The sequence below is a fragment of the Cynocephalus volans genome, chromosome 8, assembly GCF_027409185.1.
Source record: "Cynocephalus volans isolate mCynVol1 chromosome 8, mCynVol1.pri, whole genome shotgun sequence".
Lineage (NCBI taxonomy): Eukaryota > Metazoa > Chordata > Mammalia > Dermoptera > Cynocephalidae > Cynocephalus > Cynocephalus volans.
In genome coordinates this window covers 101567465-101590862 of record NC_084467.1, presented here as the reverse complement: position 1 = coordinate 101590862, position 23398 = coordinate 101567465, and the positions used below count along the sequence as shown (strand labels likewise).

At 33.7% G+C, this 23398-nt stretch overlaps 1 protein-coding gene across 2 annotated transcripts in view; it reads right to left on the bottom strand.

The window, feature by feature from the left end:
- Positions 1-23398, bottom strand: part of SYCP1 (synaptonemal complex protein 1) — a 126675-nt gene that overhangs the window by 46759 nt on the left and 56518 nt on the right. For both annotated transcript variants that reach the window (XM_063106387.1, XM_063106388.1), the window contains exons 20-22: positions 16947-17028; positions 11410-11472; positions 11184-11246 (exon numbers count right to left, since the gene is read on the bottom strand). In XM_063106387.1, coding sequence (XP_062962457.1) covers positions 11184-11246; positions 11410-11472; positions 16947-17028 — 208 coding nt within the window. The remainder of the gene's footprint in view (positions 1-11183; positions 11247-11409; positions 11473-16946; positions 17029-23398) is intronic.

The following is a 23398-nucleotide window of genomic DNA, read 5'->3' as shown; positions in this document are numbered from 1 at the left end:
CTTTATTTCTTTTTCTTCCCTTATTGTACTAGCTAGAACCTTCAATACAATGTTAAATAGGAGTGGTAAGAGCAGACATTGTTCTTGATATTTAAAACACTCAGCATTTCATCATTAAGTGTGATGGTAGCTGTAGGTACTTTGTAGATGTTCTTCACCAGATTGAGGAAATCCTCTTCCATTTCTAGTTTACTGAAAGTTTTTATCACAGATGAGTGTTGAATTTTATCAAATGCTTTTCTGCAACTAAAGATGATTATATGATTTCTCTCCTTTATCACTTGATATAGTCAATTACACCGATAGTTTCAAATTTAAAATCAACCTTACATTCCTAAGATAAATCCTACTTTTTTGATGTCATATGGTTTTTATATATTACTATATTAGATTTACTAATATTTTACTAAGAATTTTATTTCAAAATTAATAGGGATATTGATCTGTAATTTTCTTTTCTTGTAAAGTCTTTGTTAGTATTTCGTATTAAAAAATTACTTGGGAATTGTTTTCATTTGTCTATTCTTTGGAAGAGTTCGTGAAAGACTAGTAATATTTCTTTCAGAAAGATTTGACAGGAATATATCAGTGAAACCTTCCAGATCTGGATTTTTCTCTAGGGGATTTTTGATGACAAATTCAATTTTCCTGATATATATATAAGAAATATTACCCATTTCACCTAAGTTTCAATTTTATTGGCATGAAGTTGTCCATGACATTCCCCTGTTATCCTTTTAATGTCTGTAATATCTATACTAATAACGTCTCCTCCTTTCCTGCCTTTAGTGGATTTTATTTTCTCTCTATTTTGTGTGTGGTCAGTCCTGCTAAGGGCTTACCAATTTTATTAATATTTTCAAAGAGTCAACTTTGACTCCATTTGTTTTTTTCTCTTTGTCTCCTATTTCTTTGATCTCTATTATCTTTATTATTTCCTTCTGTCTACTTTCTATGGATTTAATTTGCTCACCTTTTTTTTTGAGTTTCTAGATGAAAACAGAGATCATTTCTTCTTTTCCAAAATAAACATTTAAATCTATAAATTTAAAACTCTAAAAACTGTTTTAGCCACATCCCACAAATTTTGATGTTTTATTTCTATCATTACTCAGCTTGAAATAATTTCTGATCTTCCTTGTGATTTCTTCTTTGGCCCATGAATTATAATTAAAGGCGATGCTTAATTTCCAAATATTTGAGCTTTTCTAAATATCTTATGGTTACTTATTTATAATTTAAGTCTGTTGAAGTGACAGAAAATACTCTCTGTAAGACTTCAATCTTTTGAAGTGTATAGAGACTTGTTTTATGACACAGCATATGGTCTATCTTTGTAAATATTCTATGTGCCCTTCAACAAAATTTACAGTTGCAGGTATAGTGATCTACGTCATTTAAGTTAAATGTAGTTAATAGTGTTGATCAGATTACAGGTTTTTTATTAGTTCTATCACTGTTGAAAGAGGATTATTACAACCTCCACTCATGATCATGGAATTGTCTGTTTCTCATTTTAGTTTATTATGTTTTTGTCTCATATATTTTGAAGTTCAGTTAATTAGGTGAAAATATATTCTTGAATGCTATATCTTTCTGATGAATTGACACTTATCATTATGAAATGCCCATTTTGATCTCTGATAAGATTCCCTATCTTTAAATCCATTTTGTGTGTTATAAAAATTGTCTCTCCATCTTCCCTATGCCTACTATTGGCATGACATACGGTATACCATTATTTCATCTTTTTATTTTCAACTTCTTGTGTCTTTATATTAAATAAAGTGTGTCTCTCACAGGCATCAAATACTTTGCTCTTGAATTCTTTAATCCAGACTGACAATCTCTGTCTGTTTATTAAAATATTAGTTCATTAACATTTAATGTAATTGTTGATATGACTGGGTTCAAATCTATCATTTTACTATATGTTTTATATTCATCTCTGCTTTTTGTTCCTCTTCTCCTCCTTTAAAGTTTATCAAGCTCTTTTAGTATTTCATTTCATTACCCTATTGGCTTTTTTTTGCTATTGTTAAAAACTAAATGTTCATGTCCTCCCACAAATTTATATGTTGAAATCCTAACACCCAAAGTGGTGGTATTAAGAGGCAGGGGGCTTTGGGGAGGTGATTCAGTCATGAGAGTGGACTCTTCATTAATTGGACTAGTGCTCTGTAAAAGATATCACAGAGAGCTCTCTTCCCCCTCCCCCCCACCATATGAGGACACAGTGAGAAGATGTCTTTGAACCAGAAGCAGGATACCACCAGACATTAAATCTGCCAGTGCCTTGATCCTGGGCTTTCCAGCCTACAGAACTATAAGAAATAAATGTTTTTCATAAGCCACCCAGTCTATGGTACTTTGCTGTAGCAACACACACAAACTAAGATGGCTATACTTCCTTGCATTATTTTACAGTGGTTGCTCTAGGGAGAAAATATGTATCACTAACTTATCACTATCTACTTTTTTTTGCTTTTAAATAATGGACTTTTTAATAATCAATGTAGCACAACCAAAATTTTTTAAAGGATAGTTTTACATTTACAGAAAATTAAAAAGATAAAACAGAGTGTTCCCATTTGCTCCATACCTAGTTTCCCTGATTGTTAACATCTTACATTACCACAGTAAATTTGTCACAACTAAGGAACAAGTATTGGTTCATTACTATCAACTAAACTCCAGACATTATGGGTAATTCACTAGTTTTTCTAAAAATTTCCTTTTTCTGCTTCAGGGTTCCACCCATGGTATCATATTATATGTAGTCATCATATCTCCTTATTTTTCTCTGGTTTATGACAGTTTCCCAGGCCTCCCTTGTTTCTGATAACCTCAACAGTTTTGAGGAGTACCAGTCAGGTATTTTGTAGAATGTCCCTCACAGTTTGGGTCTGCCTCATGTTTTTTATTATGAGACTAAGATTATTTATCACACTCTATTTAAGAGTAAACACTGAACTGCTTGAGTCAGAGTCAAGCTACAAACTGGCCTGCTGAGCCTGGGCTGCCAGGGGGTGCCTCAGAGTCACAGATCCTGATCCTGTGGGCAATCTAAATCCAATCCTGTCACAGACAGTGAACCTGCATCCTAAGATCTAGGTGTCACAAGAGGTCCATGAGACCCTAAGCCTAGGACCCAGGCTCCACAGCCACTCCAAGCATCTGCGTGTTGAACCCAGTGCTGCTGCAGCTGCTTGTACGTAATGTCATACCTGACATTAACAGGGATCCCCTTGGTGACATTTCCCCATAGTGTGGACAACAAGAATAGAACAACCCCAAAAGAACTTCTTGCCACTGAAGATCTTAACAATCTACACCACTGCAGCCACTGCCACAAATTCCTATAGCCTAGATAACTGGGACACACAGGGTTATCATTGACATTGATTGCAGCTAAATAAGCTGCTTATAAACTATAGCAGTGCATCTACACAAAACCAGAATCACCACACCCTTCCCAGTTGGCACACTAAAACCCATCTATAGGTGAATGACTCTATGAAATCCACTCTGTAAAGTTTGGAAGAACCAATTGTCCCACCAAATGCACAGACATCAATTCAAAGACAAGAGAAACATTAAAAAGCAAGGAAATATGACACCACCAGAGAAACACAATAACACTCCAATGACAGACACCAAAAAAAAGGAAATCTATGAACTGCCAAAAAAAAAAAAAAAAAGAGAATTCACAATAATAAAATTTTTAAAAACTCAATGAAATACAAGAGAATACAATAGACAATTCAATGAAATCAGGAAAACAATCCATGATATGAATGAGAAATTTAATGGCAACAGATATCATATGAAAGAACCAACAGAAGCCTGCAGCTGAAGAATTCAATGAACAAAATTTAAAAATACAATAGAGTTTCAATAGCAGACTAGATCAAGCAGAAGAAAGAATCTCTGAACTTGAAGGTAAGTTGTTTGAAATTACCCAGCCAGAGGAAAAAAAAGATATAAGAACAAAAAAGAAGGTCTATAGGAATTGTGGGACTCAACTAAGGAACAAATATTTGCATTATGGGAAATCCAGAAAAGGAGACAAAAGACAAGGCACAGAAAGCCTAAAAGTGAAATAATATCTAAAGACATCCTAAGTCTTGGGAGCAATACAGACAATGAAATCCAGGAAGTTCAAAGGTGCCCAAATAGATTCAACCCAAAAAAGGTCCTCTTTGAGGCACATTATACTCAAATTATCAAAAGGCAAAGACAGAGAAAATTCTAAACACAGCAAGAGAAAAGCATCAGGTCACATATAAGGAAATTCCTATTAGACTAACAGCAGGTTTCTCAGCAGAAATCATACAGGCCAGGAGAGAACAGAATGATATATTCAAAGTGTTGAAAGAAAAATAAGCTAGCCAATAATTGCCAAACTATACACAGGCAAAGCTATCCTTCAGAAATGAAGAAAAAATAAATTCTTTCCCAGATGAGCAAAAACTGAGGGAATTCATCACCACTAGGCCAGCCTTAAAGAAATGCTCAAAAAAATCCCAAATCTGGAAGTAAAAGGATAACTACCATCATAAATACATGTGAATATATAAAACGCACTGGTAAAGCAGATACACAAATGGGAAAGAAAAAGAAATCAAACCTTATTACTACAGAAAACTACCAAACCACAATAATAAATAAGAAGAAAGAAACTAAGGATATATATCAGAAAACAATCAAGAAAGTGAGAGGAGTAAGTTTTCATCTATCGATAACCTTAAATGTAAATGAACTAAATTCCTCAATTTAAAAAATGCAGAATGACTCAATGGGTGAAAATAAATAAGTTCCAACTATACACTGTCTATAAGAAACTAATTTCACCTGTAAAGACACACACAGACTGAAAGTGAAGAGATGGAAAAAGACATCCCATGCAAACGAAAACCAAGAACAGGCAGGAGTAGCTACATGTAGATAAAACAGACTTTAAATCAAAAACTGTAAAAAGAGAACAAAAGGTCATTATATAATGATAAAGGGGTTCAGTTAAGCAGGAGGATATAACAATTGTAAATGTACATGCACCCAATGTTAAGCACCCAGATAGATAAAGCAAAAATTACTAGACCTAAAGAAAGAGATAAACTCCAATATGATAATAGTTTGAGACTTCAATACCACACTCTCATCATTAGACAAATCATCTGGACAGAACATCAACAAAGAAACATTGACTTTAAACTGCAATACAGACCGAATTGACCTTATGAACATTCATGAACATTTCATCCAACAGTTGCAGAATACACACTCTTTTCATCAGCAAAGGGAACATTCTCCAGGATTGACCATACTTTAGGCCACAAATCAAGTCTTAACAAATCTTATAAGTCTGAACTCACATCAAGTATCTTCTCTGACCACAGTAGAACTACAAATCAATAGCAAAAGGAATTTTTGAAACTGTAAAAATACATAAAGATTAAACAAGATTCTCCTGAACAACCAGTAAGTCTATGAAGAAATTAAAAAGAAAATTTAAAAATTTCTTGTAATTAGCAAAACCAGAAACACAACATATCAACCAAAGGAATACAGACAAATCATTGTTAGGAGGAAAGTTTACAGCAATAAAAGCCTACATCAAAAAACTAGAAAAATATCAAATAAACAACTTACTCAAGGAACTACAAATGCAAAAACAAATCAATTCCAAAATTAATAGAATAAAAAAATAAAGATCAGAGCATAAGTAAACCAAATTTGAGACTAGGAAAACAATATTAAAGATCAATGAAATGAAAAGTTGCTTTTTGAAAATATAAACAAAATCAACAAACCATTACCCAGATTAACCAAGACAAAAAAAGAAAATACCCAAATACATAAAATCGGGAATGCAAAAGGAGACATTATAACTGATACCACAGAAATACAAATGATCATTAGAGATTACTACAAACAACTATACACCAACAAATTGGAGAACCCAGAGGAAATGGATAAATTCCTGGACACATATAAACTCCCAAGACTGAACCAAGAAGAAACAGAAAAACTTCAGACCAATTATGAGTAGTAAGATTAAATCAATAATAAAATGTCTCCCCATCAAAGAAAGGCTTAGGACCTATGGCTCTATTGCTGAATTCTACCAAACATTTAAAGAATTAATACCAATTCTTCTCAAACCCTTTCAGAAAATTGAAGAGGAGGGAATTCTTCCAAACTCATTCTATAAAGCCAGCATTACCCCGATATCAAAACCAGACAAGGACACAACAACCACAAATTATAGACCAATATTCCTGATGAACACAGATGTATAAAGAGTCAACAAAATGCTAGCAAACCAAATCCAGCAGCATATTAAAAAGATCATTCACTATGATCATGTAGGATTCACATCAGGGATGCAAGGATGATTCAACATATACAAATCAATAAACATGATATATGACATCAACAGAGTGAAGGACAAAAACCATATAACCATCAATACTGATGTAGAAAAAGCGTTTAACAAAATTTAACATCACTTCATGATAAAAACCCTCAACAAACTGGGCATGGAAGAAAGATACCTCAAAACAATAAAGGCCATATATGACAAATCAACAGCTAATATCGTACTGAAAAGCTCTAAGAACTAGAACTGGACAAGAATGCCCACTCTCAAAATTCTTGTTCAATATAGTAGTCTTAGGAGAGCAATTAGGCAAGAGAAAGCAATAAAGGGCATCCAAATTGGAAAGGACGAAGTCAAATTGTCTTTGTTTGCACACATGATCTTATATTAGAAAACCCTAAAAGCTCCACTAAAAAAACTCTTAGAACTGATCAATGAATTCAGTAAATCTGCAGGATACAAAATCACCATACAAAAAAATCAGTAGCATTTCTATATATCAATAATGAGCAAGGTGAAAGAGAAATAAAGCAACCCCTTTAGAAAAGCTACAAAAAAACAGAATATATAGACATAAATTTAACCAAGGAGGTGAAAGATTTCTACAAAAACTATAAAAACACTGATGAAAGAAATTAAAGAGGATGCAAAGATATGAAAAATTAATATTGTCAAAATGACCATACTACCAAAAGAAATCTACAAATTCAATACAATTCTTATCAAACATCAACGATATCTTTCACAGAGAGAGAAGAAAACAATTCTAAAATTTATATGAATATACAAAAGACCCCAAACACACAATGCAATCCTGTGCAAAAGAAACAAAGCTGGACACATCACACTACCTGACTGTATTAGTCCATTTTTGTGTTGCAACAACAGAATACCTAAGACTAGGTGATTTATGAAGAAAAGAGGTGGCTCACAATTTGGGGACAGCTGCAAATAGCATGGGTCTCAGGCTGCATCTACTCATGGCGAATAATGGCAGGGCAGCCAGTAGGTGCAAGCAGATCACAAGGCAAGAGGAAGGAAGGCAGGCGGGTGATGCCAGTTTCTTTTTAACAACTAGCTCTTGCAGGAACTAACTGAACAAGAACTCATTTACTATCCCCCTCCTCCAGGGAAGACGTTAATCTATTCATGAGGGATCTGCCCGCCATGACCCAAACAGTTCCCAACACTGGCACACTGGGGATCAGATTTCAACATGGGCTTTTGGGGGACACATATCCAAACTATATCAATGACTTCAAAATATACTACAAAGCTATACTAGCCAAAACAGCATGGTACTGGCATTAAAACAGACATGTAGACAAAGGAACAGAATAGAAAACTCAGAAATGAGTTCAAGTATTTACAGCAAAAAGATTTTCCACAAAGCCACCAAGAATATTCACTGGGGAAACAACAGTCTCTTCTATAAATGGTGCTGAGAAAACTGAAGGTCCATATACAGAAGAATGAAACTAGACCCTTACCTTTCACCATATACAAAAATCAACTCAAAATGGATTAAAGACTTAAATGGAAGACCTGAAACTGTGAAACTACTAGAAGAAAACATAGGGGAAATGTATCAGGACATTGGTCTGGGCAAAGAGTTTATGGAGAAGACCTCAAAAGCACAGGCAACAAAAGCAAAAATAAACATGGGATTTATATCAAACAAAAAGCTTCTACACAGCAGAAGAAACAATCAGGAGAGTGGAGAGATAACCTGCATAATGGGAGAACATTTGCAAACTATGCATCTGACAAGGAATTAATATCCAGAATGTACAAGTAAGTCAAATAACAGAAAAAAAAAAATCCAATTTAAAAGTGAACAAATGACCTGAATAGACATTCCTTAAAAGACATACAAATGGCCAAAAGTTTGTGAAAAAATGCCCAACATCACACTAATCATCAGGGAAATGCAATCAAAATCACAATGTGATATCATCTTATTCCAGTTAGAACGGCTATTATCAAAAAGACAGAAAATAAATGCTGGTGCGGATGCAGAGAAAGGGGATCCTGTTCATGGGATCCAGCAATCCCAATACTGGGTATATATCCAAAGGAAAATAAATCAGTATTTGCATGCCTATGTTTATTACAGCACTATTTACAATAGCCAAGATATGGAATCAACCTAAATGTCCATCAGCACAATAATGGATTTTAAAAAGTGGTATATACACAAATAAATACTATTCAGCCATAAAAAGAAAAATAAAATAAAATTCTATCATTCACAGAAAAATGGATGAGCTGAAGGACATTATGTTAAGTGAAATAAGCCAGCACAGAAAGAGAATAACCACATGTTCTCACTTATATGCAGAAACTAAGAGAGTTGGTCACATAGAAGTAGAAAGTAGAATGGTCATTGCCAGAGGATGGGGGGTTGGGAGGGGGAGTAGTGAGAGGTTCGTTAATGAATATAAAATTACAGCTATATAGAAGTATTAAGATCTAGTATTCTATAGCAGTGTAGGGTGACTATAATGAACAATTTATTGTATAATTTCAATTAGCTAGCAGAGAGGATTTCAAATATACCCAACACAAACAAATGATAAATGTGTGAGGTGATTAAAAAAAAAAGATATCACTGCCATATGATGATGGTATACTCTAATTGTAAGAAAAGTACCTTTTGAAGCAAAATGCTATGTTTTAAATCTATAGAGACAGAAAGCACATTACTGTTTACCTATGAAAGGGAGGTGAGAAGGGGCAGAATAGGGAGTGACTGCTATTGAACAGGGGTTTCTTTGGGGGAATAATAAAATGTTTTAAAATATATCATGATGATGGTTACAAAACTGTGGATATACTAAAAACCATTGAAATGTGCACTTTAAATCAGTGAATTTTATGTTATGTGAAGTACATCTCAATAAAGCTGTTTAAAAATGCAAAAAAAAATGTACTACTTTACATATAATGTAAAAAATTTGCAACATAATAGTTTTAGTTACTCTCCTGTCCTTTGTGCTATGGTTGTCATATGTTTTATGAATTCTATTAATAGCAAAATGTTTGCTTTAAGCAGCCATATACATTCTTAAAAGTTAAAATATACAACCTTTTATCTTTCATCTACATATTTACCATTTCCAGCACTTTTCATTCCTTCTATTGATACAAGTTTGCATCTGATGTCATTTTCCTTCAGCCTAAAGAAATTCCTTTAGCATTTCTTGTAGTGCAGCTCTTGATGTTCTTTCATCTTCATTTTAGAAATATATTTTTGCTGCACACAGAATGCTGGGTTGATGGTATATTTCTACCAGGATTTTACAAATGTCATTCCTTTGTCATCTGGCCTTCATTGTCCTGACACAAGGTCAGCCATCATCTATGGCATTGTTGTGCAGTGTAAAATTTTTCTCTCTGCTTTTAAAAGCTTCTCTTTATCTTTGGCTTTAGCACTTTTGACAAAGATATGCCAACCTAGGTATGGTTTTCTTTCCATTTATCCTGTTTTGGATTTGCTGGGCCCCATGGATCCGCAAGTTTATGCTTTTTATTAAATGTGAGATATTTTTGAGAAATTCCTCAAATAATTTTCTTTTGCCTTATTCACTCTCTCTTCTTCTTCAGGGACTTCAATTACACATTTAAAACCACTTAATTTTGTTCTAAAGGCCATTAAGGCAGTATTCCTTTTTTAAAAAATCTTTTTCTGTATTCCTTTGATTAGATACTTTCTATTTATACAGCTTCAAGTTCACTGACAATTTGTCTTCAATCTATTATTAGAACCATCTGAATCTGGTTTTTTAGTTTTGTTTTGTTTTGTTTTTGTTTTTGAAGATATTTTACTTTTCCAGTTCTAGAACTTCCATTTGATTGTTTTTATAGTTTCCATTTCTTCATTGAGGTTTCCAATCTGGTCTTTCATTATGACAATATTTTCCTTTTTGTCTTTGTGTCTTTGAACATATTTATATATAATAGCTGCATAAGAGACCTTATCAACTAATTCCAACATCTGGATCATCTTGGGGTCTTTTTTATTGATTGGTTTTCATACTATTGATGGACATCTGCGTTGTCTTCAGTTTAGGGCTACTACAAATAACGCTATTATGAATATATTTGTGCATTTCTCCTTACTATACGTAGGAGCAGAAGTGCTGAATATATGTACCTGCTACTTTTCATTAAAATATCAGCAGTTTATGGGAATTCTTATTTGTCTTAATTTTTAATCATAACATTTACATATTTTTAATTTCAAATAGTATTGAAAGTATAAGTTTTTATGTTCCCCCTGAAATGCACATATTTATTACACTGAGAATAACTCCTTTCCATTCAGGATTCAAACTATTGAGTACTTACTAAGTGTCAGTCATTGTTCAAAGACTTAGGAATAAGATGACAAAATATGGCCCTGATATCATGAGCTTACATTCTAGGGCTTTAATCTGTTTTCTAAAAAAGTCATTGGTTCTCAAACCCCTTGGTCAGCAGGATAATCATATCGAGCTTTTTTAAAATGTAGATTCCAAGGCTCTGTCACAGACTTACTCAATCTCACTTCTCAGTGTGTGGGTAAGGAATATGAATACACACAGCACAAACATGCAAATATATTTTTAAGCTACTCAGATGATTCTAACCCAGCTAAATCAGAGGTGAGCATTCTATTACAACTAAAAGTGTTGATGTCCTCAATCCGAAAAGATAATAATCTCTGAAAGGACCTGTTATAGTATTAAAAAATTGTATAAAATTTCTAAATTCTCATCAACTTAGTAGTATTTAAAAACAAAAATAAAGATGCCAATACCTTTATTTCATAAGCATTCAATTGCTTGCTTTCTGCTGTACCTTTTTTTTTCAAGGCCTTATTCTGTTAGAAGTTAAAAACAAAGAATAGTATTTAGTACTAAAGTGATTCAAACATACTGCAACTGACTTAGACATAAACTTCTAAATGAAAGAAAAGCACTATTCTCTAAAACTATAGTAAAAATATCAGTTTGATTTTGAGAATATTTATAAACAGTACATACCTCCTGCTGTAGTTCTTCAATACACTTGCTTTTATTTTCAACTTGTTTCTTTAAATTGTTGCACTAAAAAGTTATGAGAAATTATAGATTTTTTATTCAATATTCCAGTCAAAATAAACAATTCAGACTGATAAAATATTACATAAAATAACATAAAGGTCACTTCAAAAATCATGTTGTTAAATAATTCCATTAATATAAAAATTATGTAAAAAATTAAAAATTTTAATAAAAGTTATCTCAATACTAATCTGAAATTCTAAAATTTCTTATCTACTAAAAAAAGATAGAATTCAACTACTTTAAGTAAAATATGCCTCCTGGTCAACCCAAAACAGAAGGTTGAATTATTAATTAGATTGTGAAAATTAGCAACCAAGGTAAGGATAACTATAATTTGTCTTCTTCCTTACTCACTATTCCCATTTCTTATTTCAGCTCTCTTTTACTCACTATATTTGGGGAAGAAGAATAATATGTCACTCTATCTCTTCCTAACTATATTCCAATTCTCCCTATCAAAATACCAACTAAACCACTTTTTTATATCTCACTTTTGGGACTATTTCATCTGAATACACATGCAGAACTGGATTAAGAGATATTAGCCCAATAAATATTTGGAGTACCATAAAAGCAGCGCAGACTTTTGAGAGGCCCTAAAACATAACAGATATATAAATTGTTCTAATTTCCATCTGAATAGAAAAAGACCTTAATGCAAAAATGTTTAGATATTCATCATCACAAAATTCTGTTAAATATTTTTCTTGCAACTCATGCACAGTCATAGTCAGCTAATATTCTGAAACTAAATAATATATGGCATTGCTGTTTATGAGTGATTTATTTTATCTAAATTTTTATATCCCCCAAGACAACAAAAGGTCTCTTTCAGAAAATTCAGAGGAAAATTAAGAAAGAAAAGCTATAGAAAAGTAAGAAATATCTCATTGATTTTCACACCACCTTGACTAGTGTAAACATATTAGTAGGTGAAAGTATTTATGTATAAAATTTTTATGTATTAAAAAAATGTTTCCATTTTTGGCAAAAAGCCACCTAAATCTTCAGAATGACCTTCCTGATAAAAATAATTTTAAAATAAATGTCTAGAAAGTAAGGAATCTGCTTATTTTAAATTATCACTTTGAAGTGATAATAGTAGGCTAGCACCAAAGCCAGCATTTGCCCTAATGGTATCTGTTGAACCCAGCCAGGGAAAGAGGGACAGGAGGCAAAAGTTGGGGCCCACTAAAGGTAGGAAATCCAATAAGATAAATCTTCTTTAAATGCCTCTTGCAATAAGCCAGAAACTCAAAAACTACATATTCTGCCACAAAGAAGGGCACAGTAAGGAAATTCATCTGTCTTTACCTTGGTATTGAACAAAAGGGATAAAAATCTTCCCTGAAAGTCTATATATAACCATGAGATGGCCTCATATGGGTTTATAGGCTGAATTCGTGCTATCTCTGTGGTCCAGAAAAACTTCAAATGGAGAATTAAATTTAAAATGGCCCTTGGTTGGTAGTGCTAGCAATAAAATCTTTTGAAGAGGATACTAACTTCAACCCAAGTCTCAAAGAATTCCCATAGACAAAATTCTGAGGAATAATAAAAACCTCAAAAATAAGGCTCAATGAGTAAAAGCCAACAGGAAGAACAGATAACAGAATCAGACCTGAAAAGACTTCAGATATTGGAATTATCAGACACAGAATATAAAACATTTAATATATTTAAATAAAGACGAAAAATTTAATTGAACTTTAAAACTCAGTAGACAAGAAAATCAGTTATTACTTGGCCTCACCAAATAAATGTTGGACAAATTTAAAGAATATCAGTTTGAAGCATCATCAAATTATTACTGTGCCAGTCAGAGCAAATATTTCTAAGTTCTCCATTCTTCAGGCCATCAAAACCCATTCCCTGAGATTTAAGGTAGATGACCATACTTTTCTCATGCTCAGTTTTTCCTAAAAAACCATTTTATAACTGGCATTACCACACAGTCCCCAAAAATATGCATATTTATAGTAAAATGATACCAATATCAGAGACATCAACTTTGGATGTTGTTTTGACTGCCCATCTCAACCCAACCATCCCACCCTCTCTCCTTTCTGTAGAAACTAATGAAAATTAAAGGAACTTAAGTTTTCACCCCTTTAGATTTAAATAATCATCCAACTTGGGCTAATTAATTAAGATTATATGGGTTTTTTATTGAAACAGTTCTTTCCTTTTAAATGTTTAAAGATATTTAATATATATTTGGTGGAATGCCCAGAAATTCTTGAAAAGATTTTAAACTATCACAATTCATGTTTAAGTAAAATCCATGTGCACAGAAATAAGGAAATTTATTTAACAGAATTCTCAGGTAGAAGAAAATGGTGTATAAAATTATTAGAGGTCAGAAATTCAGAAAGTGAACTATTCCTTCCAGAGGACTAATCACTATATGGAAAGTCAAGTTTAGGCAAGTGTGTGGTGAATTGGGAGGGGCAGTCAGGAGTAAAAACACTTCACATAAAGAGCAGAAATTTTTATGCAGCTCTCTTGATTATAAGAATGGAAGAGATATCTAAGAATGATTTCTAAAAGAATCTCTCCACTTTAAGTATTTCCACAATAAATGTAGCTGCTTGCAGTATAAAATTGTGGGGAAGGTAAGAGATAGCGAAAGATGAGTTTAATGAAACATTGTTCTTTGAAGCTCTATGAAAAATTCATGAACTTAGAGCCTCTTTAAGAAAACCTACAATATAGGGCCGAGCCCGTGGCGCACTCAGGAGAGTGCGGCGCTGGGAGCGCAGTGACACTTCCGCCACCGGTTCGGATCCTATATGGGAATGGCCGGTGCACTCACTGGCTGAGTGCCGGTCACGAAAAAAAAAAAAAAGACAAAAAAAAAAAAAAAAAAAGAAAACCTACAATATAAATCCTATATTATTCCTCAAAGCCCCTAAAGGGGAATTGAGATTTCTCTGCACAGGACGGTATGAAGGCTGGCACAACAGAATCCAATCATATACATACATTGTTACAAAGTTTCTATTCACAAACATATTTCACAATTTGATAATACCTTATTTTCTAATATCTTCATTTGTTTATCTTTCTTTAAAACTTCACATTCAATGCTTCGAGCCTAAAAAATATCATTTGATATCATATTAAAAATGTTAACAGAATTTCTATCTTCTTTTGTATCTTTTAGAAGTGGAATTATAAAACTTAGTCATATTTGTACAAAAATAGCTATCAGTTCTTCCAGGTTATTTCAGCATGAGGGTACTTCAAATCTTTCCATGTACATTTTGAAGTTCCCACATATCCCATCATTTTAAAGAAATTGTCTTTGTAAGGTGATGGATATGTTAACTAGCTTGATTTAATCATATCGCGATGTATACATATGTCAAAATATAACTTTGTATACCATAAATATATACAATTATAATAATAATTAAATATTACAATTATAATTATTTTAATTATATATTATATATTATAATTATGTAGTTATAATATATAACTATATAATTTTGTATACCATAAATATATACATTTTTATATAAATTAAAAATATCATCTTTGTATTAATGTTTATATGTCAATGTTCCCCATTCTTATCTGAGCCCAGAGTCACTGTGCAATATTTTATTAGCTTTCCCAGTGTATCTTGAATTTTTTGCCTTATATATAAATACTTATAATATCTCAAATACTCTTTCACACACGTTTGTTAATCTCAACTTCATAACAACCCAATAGGATAGAAAGCATGGGTATTATTGTTTTAAAGAAGAGGAAACTGAGGCTCAGATAGATAAAGGATGTATGGAATAATAACTGTCTAAACTAAGATAGTGAATTGGGGCAAAAAAAAAGAGTTTAATGAAATTCAATGTCAGGCAAAATATGTGAGAAATATTTGCAACTCAGATTCTTTCTGAGAAACTGTTTCAGTAGGTAAGTTGAAATCCAACCACGGAAAGCTGGAATATACTAATAATTTGTCATGCATTTTGTTTTTTTCCTTAATTCATTACTAATACTTTCTACATTGGCAAAATAAATTATGCTTTAAATTCTTAATGGAGAATTTCTATCTTACATTAAACTTCAAATCCATGATTTTTCCCTATCACTAACAACAGGCTTAGTGCTTTGAAGTAGTCTCTGATACAAATTTAAAAGTATTTAGCAGATTAAATTCATTTTTTCAGGTTGAATTTAACAAATATGAACTGAAAAGAAAAAATAGCTTTTCAGGGTAAAAAATGTGGTACAGTCTAAAGAAACTAGTAGAAGACAAGCTCTATTAACCTCTTACACACGTAATCGTTTGAAGTTTTTAACCCTTTTAGGCCTGATTTCCCAATTCACAAAATGAAGAAAATAATGATTTCCAATTAAATAAGATAACCCTTAGAAAAAACATAGAATGTGCCTGGTGCATTGTAAGCCCTTAAGAATGTTAGCTCATCCTTATCCTTGCACTATTCCGATAGTCTTACAGTTTTTTAAAGTGTAAGAATAATTATAACAATCCTCCGATCAAAACTCTTAAATGACCTTAAACTCCTAAATACAGCACATGTGACCTTAAATGCTCCACCCCCATCTTTCTCCACCTTATCTCTCCACTTTTATCTCTCCCCAACCTTATCCTTCCCCACTCTCTCCACTACTACCACTACCTTCAACTCCATCTTTCAGCCACGATGGATTTTTTATAGTTGCTTAAATATGCCATGTTCTCTCATGCTTCCAGGCCTTCCCATTTAATATATGCATGTGTTCTTAAATTGTAATATTCTTCTCTCTGCTATACTTGTGTCCACCTCTCTGCCTTCCACCAATTCCTATTAATCTAAGGTTTCAGACTGAATGTCACATCATCTTCCAGGAAGCTTGCCCTGACTTAACTTTGGATTAGATGTCCTTTCTATGGACTCCAACAGCATCAAGAAAGAGGACCCTTTCCTGCAAGGACTCCTTTAATATAAATTCCTCAGTAATATTCCTCAATTCATGTAATTTTATGGAGCTTACTCTCTCCAGTAAAGGGCATGCAGCTCAGGTTTGGCCAGGTTACTCTATGATCTAGCCACAATGATTGGCTCAGGAACAAGTGAACTGAACTAGGTCAGAGTTCTTCTTCCTACCTCAACTTAATGAAATCATATTCACCAAAGCGCAACACAAACTTATTAATTTATCAGTATATTCCATATTCCCAAAGCGTGAGCCTTTTATTTAGCCTAAAGATGTAATCAGCATTAAATAGTGAGCATTTATTAAAAGAACTTCAGAATTATGCTACTAATTCTTCCAGATGTAGATCATATAAGCAAAATAATCCAACTTTGCCCTTATTTTTAAGGTTAAGGGCCTACAACAGTCCCTAGATCACTAAATATCTATACAATAGCATATATCACTTTATTTTTTTTAGACATATAGTGTTGCTTTTATGATTTGAAATTTTGTGATACAATCTATTATTAAATATAACGTACATTTTCTTCACTCTTGTCTAATTTACATTTAACTTCATCTCCTTTCTGCTTTAGCTCTTCTACCACAGATATGAGTTCATTCCTAAGAGAAAACAGAAGAGTGATATTATAATAAAAGTTGTATTTTCATTTTATTTCCTTTCTAGGATTTCTAAAATGTTGACCATTATCTTTTCTTGGTTTATTTTTTTATTTTGTCTGGTAGTTTTTTATGCACTAATTACAACAGTCACACTTCCACTCCTACATTTAAATTAATTATACTTTTATTTTGAAATTAATTATCTGGATCCGTATAGTCATTTTCTATTTTTAAAAAACCCTAGAAAGTAACACTAATTCTTAAGTCAATATTTTAATGTTTTCTTACTCATAAATGAGTCATTATTTGAAGAAATATTTATAATTGTATACAAATAAATTAGGAACATAATTACAAGTGATTTTAATGAAGAACTACATGAATGAGATATTTCATACATATATTATTGCAAACACAGAGTATCCTAGAAACATAGAAAAGAAACAATGATACCTCTGGGGAGAGAAACTGGATAGCAGGAATAACAAAGGATAAGAAAGATACTTTCCTTTCCTAATGTGCTCCTTTGTCCCTTTAAATTTTGCATCATATGTATGTATTATCCTTTCAAATATATTTTAATTAAAAATTTATCTGTTGCATATAAAAGCAATGGTGCTTTTTCTCAGATAAATACTTGAAGCTTTTTTTTTTAAATTGTAGTCTCCCATATTACCACTAATATATTGCTAAATGTGACCTGGGTGTAAATGGCCATGCAAAAACTGCATACAGATACAATCAAAAGATAACAGCTACTTCTGAAGAAGAAAATAGAGGAAAAGGGACAAAAGCAATCATTAGAGGTATAATGAAAGACTACTATTTTCCAGATTTGGAAAGTAACAGCTAACAATTATTAAGCACTGACTAGGCATCAGGAAGTACACTCAGCACTTTATTCATAGTACTTCATATAATTCACAAACAATCATATCAAGGAGGTACTGTAGTAGGTCTAAAGAACATCTCAAATAACTTCAAATAAGAGGAAGTTTTAAAAATCACATTCTTTAACCAAACACAAGAAAGCAAAACTGAATATTTCAGAAATAAATACAAACAAGAGCCCCCAAATATGTGGAAATCATCTAAGTTACGAAGAGATTAAAAGGAAACAAACTACAAAAACAGATTATTTAGAAAATAATGAACAAGGAAACACTGCATATCAAACACCATGTCATAAATTTTTAGTGTGTTCAGAAGTAAATTGATGGCTTGGAATGTTTAAAAAAGAAAAAGCTAAACTAAACATCAATCTACAAACTTTAAAAACAATTAAAGGTTACTATTTGACTCCAAACAGGCAAGAAAATAATTCTAAGTACAAAAGCAATAGTAAAATCATAAAAGGAAAGGCAATCAAATTTAATACAAAATAAAAAAAACTTCCATATAAAAAAAATTCTCCAAAGTGAAAGAGAAACAACAGGTTAGGGAAAATATGCACTGTGAATAAAACAGATAAAGGATTAATATATTTTTAAAGCTTGAACAAATCAATAAGGAAACAATAAAGACTTCAAAAGATTAGTGTAAATTGGGCAAATTTTTTTTTTTTTTTTTTTTTTTTTTTGTCGTTTTTTCGTGACCGGCTCTCAGCCAGTGAGTGCACTGGTCATCCTCATATAGGATCCGAACCCGCGGCGGGAGCGTCGCCGCGCTCCCAGCGCAGCACTCTACCGGGTGCGCCACGGGCTCGGCCCTGGGCAAATTTTTTAAGAACAGAAATTCTAATAAGAAAACATAAATTCCAAAGCTTATCCACAAAACAGAAATTAGAAATCATAAGAATAATGTTAATTTTATTTTTAAATTATCAATAAATTAATGATAGCACCCAATAACAATTAAAACATTTTGGAGCCAGCATTTTCATACAACATTGATTGTATTATATGATTTACAACCAATGCAACCCTCTGGAAACCATTTGACTATCAAGTCATTGAAATAATTATTCCTATGACCTAATAAATTCTATCACTTGAAATTTATCCTATCAAATTCAAAATGAGGAAAAGTCTACATGTGCCAAGATATTTACTACAATATTATTTACTGTAGTGAAACAATAATAGTGAAAAACTGGAAAATGTAAATATCCAAAAATAAAAATGAAAATGGTTAAAATGAATAATGTTCTTACATCCACTTAATTGACTGGTATACAAGTCTTAAAACAGATGATTATGAAAACACCTAGAAACATGGACAATGCTTAAAATAATATTAAATGGAAAAGCGACATATAAAAATTATATTTCACTGATTACAAAGAAGCACCAAATATATTCTTTAAAATAAACAGTGAGTATAAATACTCCAACGTAATAACTGATGTGCTTAGAAGCACTTTTTAAATTTCTCTTCTAAATTTTCTAGAATATGACTAGTGTACTTTCTAAATAATTAGAAGGTGTATGATGCTTTAAAATTACTTTCTGTCTAATCTCACTGTTTCAACACTAAGTATAAAACAGACATTAGGGGCAGGGCAAGATGGTAGACTAGAGGTGTCCGATATACAATCCTCCCACAGAAAGGGACAAGAGCAAGAAATGGACAGCTAAGTACAGGGGAGAGCATTGGTGGGAGAGCATGAGATGGCAGCAGGAGCCTGGTGAGGATCCTGTGGAGCATGAAAACCAAGCAGGGTGGTGTAGAGAGGAGAAAGAGGCACACAACTTCAGCTGCCCACAAGTCTCCAAAACCAGGATCGGCTAGGAGGAATTCTCCCTTGTGAATCTACCTGGCTGTGAGCACTTTCCAGAGGTAACCATTCTCTTACACCTACCTAAGCCCACACCACCACTGCCATAGTCTCCTCTGCCACTGTCTAGTCCCAGAGCTTTGGCCCTTCTCCCCACACAGGAGATCATTCTGTGCAGCACACCCCACTGCATGGCCCATGGGGCACCACCCAGTGGCCCACCTGGTCCCAACCACCAGCACAGCTCCAGCACTGCAGCTGCCTGCATGACCCTGGCCACATACGAGATCCCAACCACTCAGGTGCCCACATGGCCCCAACTGACCACATGCGCCTAGCCATCTAGCCACCTATGCAGCCACAGCCACCTACATAGGCACAGCAACCTGGATGTCCATATGGCACCTCCCATCCACATGGGCCCTGCTGTCAGGCACTACATGTGCCCCAGTGGCCACAGCCACCCACACAGCCCTAACCATCCAGCTGACCACACAGCCCTAGCCACCCATGTGACCCCAATTGCCCAGCCACCCATATGGCCCCACCCACCTGCATGAGCCCAGCCATCCAGCTGCCCATGGGGCCCCATACACCCAGACACCTATGCAGTCTCAGCTGCCCTGGCTGCTCACACGGCCCCACCCACCCATGTATGACCAGACACAGACGAAGCTGCTGGCACCCCCTAGAACTACTGAGTCTACTGAGAACTACCAAGCCTACCCAGAACAACAGAGTCTATCTAGATCTGCTAAGACAACTGAGTCTACCCAGAACCAAAACTAAAATGTCCCACCCATCAAGTGGTACATTACAAATCTACAAGAGGGAGTCTCTCTCTTCAAAATACAACCCAGAGTAGTAGAAGGAGCAACCACTCCTCTAGATGACCAGGCATCACTATAGGAATACTAGAAATACAAAAAACAAAGAAAATATTGACACCACCAAAGCAATACTACAATTCTCAAATACCAGATCCCAAACAACTGGAAACCCTTGAAATGTCTGAAAAGGAATTCTGAATGACAATCTTAAAGAAACTCTGTAAGATACAAAAACACTTAGACAGATGACACAACAAAATGAGACAAACAATCCAGGACATGGAGGAAGAAATTTACAAAGAGATAAATACCATAAAAAAGAATGTAACAGAACTCCTGGAACTGCAAGTCTCATTCAATGAAATATAAACTATGACGGAGAGCAAAAGCAGCAGGCTAGAGCAAGCAGAAGAAGAATTTCTGATCTCCAAAGACAGTCTTTACAAAATAACTCAAGCAGCCAAAAAAAAAAAAGAAAGAAAGAAAAGAAAAAGAAAATCTATAAGAGCTATCAGACAACCTTAAACACACAAACACCTGAATCTTGGATGGTCCAGAAGTGGGGCAGAAAGGAAAGGCATTGAAAACATATTCAATGAAATAATAGGAAAGAAATTCCCAGGTATTGGTGGAGATACTATGGACTTCCAAATCAAACAGGCTTACAGATCTCCAAACAAATTCAATCCAAAAACATCCTCTGAGACACATTGTAATCAAATGGTCAAAAGTCAAAGACAAAGGAAGAATCCTAAAACTGCATGAGAAAAGCATCAAGTAAAGTATGAGGAATTCCCTATCAGACTAACAGCAGACTTCTCAGCAGAATCTCCACAGGCCAGAAGAGAATGGGATGATATATTCAAAGCACTAAAAGAAAAAAACTGCCAGCCATGAATGCCATACCCAGCAAGGCTATCCTTCAGAAACAAGGGGAAAAAAGTTTATTTACCATACAAATAAAAGCTGCAGGAGTTTAATACCACATGACAAGCTCTACAAGAAATCCTTAACAGAGTCCTGTACCTGGAGGCCAAAAAATTATAATCACCACCATGAATACAAGAGAAAGAACAAACGCCATTGGTAGAGCAGATATGCAAACAAGAAAGAGAAAGAAACTACACCATGCCATCTCAAAAAAGCAACACACACCAAAGACAAACAATAAAAGGGAAAGAAAGGAACAAAAGATATTTAAATCAACCACACAAAAAGCTATTAAGTGCCAAGAGTAAGAAAATACCTTTCAATAACAACCTTAAATTAAATGGATTAAATTCCCCACTCAAAGGACACAAAGTGATTGATTGGGTTAACAAGGTATATCCCAACTATAAACTGTCTACAAGAGACTGACCTCACCTGTAAAGAATACACAGACAAATAGTGATGAGAAAGAAAAAGATATACTACACAAATGGAAACCAAAAATGAGAGCAGGAATAGCTATACGTCTATAGAATAAAATAGATCTAAAATAGAATAAAATAGACTTTAAACCAAAGAAAACATGAAAAGAACAAAGAAGGTCATTATAAAATGATAAAGGTATCTATCCAGCAAGAAGACATAATAATCATAAATACATATGCACGAAACACTGGAGCATCCAGATATATAAAGCAAACACTATTGGACCTGAGGAAAGAGACAGACCTCAATATTAGAATACTTGGGGATTTGAACACCATTCTCTCAACATTGGACAGATCCTCTCGGCAACAAATCAACAGGGAAACTCAGGATTAAAACCAAACTTTAGACCAAGTAGACCTGGCAGACATCTACAGAACAATTCATCCAACAATTACAGAATATACATTCTTATCATCAGCACATGGAACATTCTCCAGGATAGATGACATTAGGTCACAAATAAGGACTCAACAAATTTTTGAAAACTGATATCATTTCAAGAATCTCTACAGACTGCAATGGATTAAAACTAGAAATCAATAACAAGTAAAATTCTGAAATTATACAAACACATGGAAATTAAATAACATGCTCATGAACAGACCTATGGGTCCAAGAAGAAATTAAATGGAAATCAAAAAATTTCTTTAAACTAATGAAAATAAAGACACATCATACCAAAACCTGTGTGATACTACAAAAGCAGTACTAAAAGGGAAGTTTATTGCAATAAACACATCAAAAGAATAGAAAGATTTCAAATAAACAACCTAATGCTATACATCAAAGAACTAGAAGAACAAGAACAATCCAATCCCAAAATTAGTAGGTGGAAAGAAATAAAGATCAGAGCAGAACTAAATGAAATAGAGACCCAAAAATGACACAAAAATCAATAAAACAAAAGGAGGGTTTTTTTGAGAAGAAAAACAAAATAGACAAACCACTAGTTATGCTAACTAGAAAAAGAAGAGAAAACACCCAAATACCAAAAATTAGAAATGAAAATGGATACATTACAACTGATACTACAGAAATACAAAGAATCATTACAGAATGTTATAAAAAACTATACACCGGGCCGAGCCCATGGCGCACTTGGTAGAGTGCTGCGCTGGGAGCGCGGCGACGCTCCCGCCGCGGGTCCGGATCCTATATAGGACTGACCGGTGCACTCACTGGCTGAGTGCCGGTCACAAAAAAACGACAAAAAAAAAAAAAAAAAAAAAACTATACACCAACAAATTTGAAAACCTAGAAGAAATGGATAAATTGCTGGTCACATACATACCACCAGCACTGAACCAAGAAGTAGAAAGCTCAAACAGACCAATAACAAGCAACAAGATTGAAGCAATACTCAGCAGTCTCCCATCAAAGAAAAGCCCAGGATCATATGGCTTTA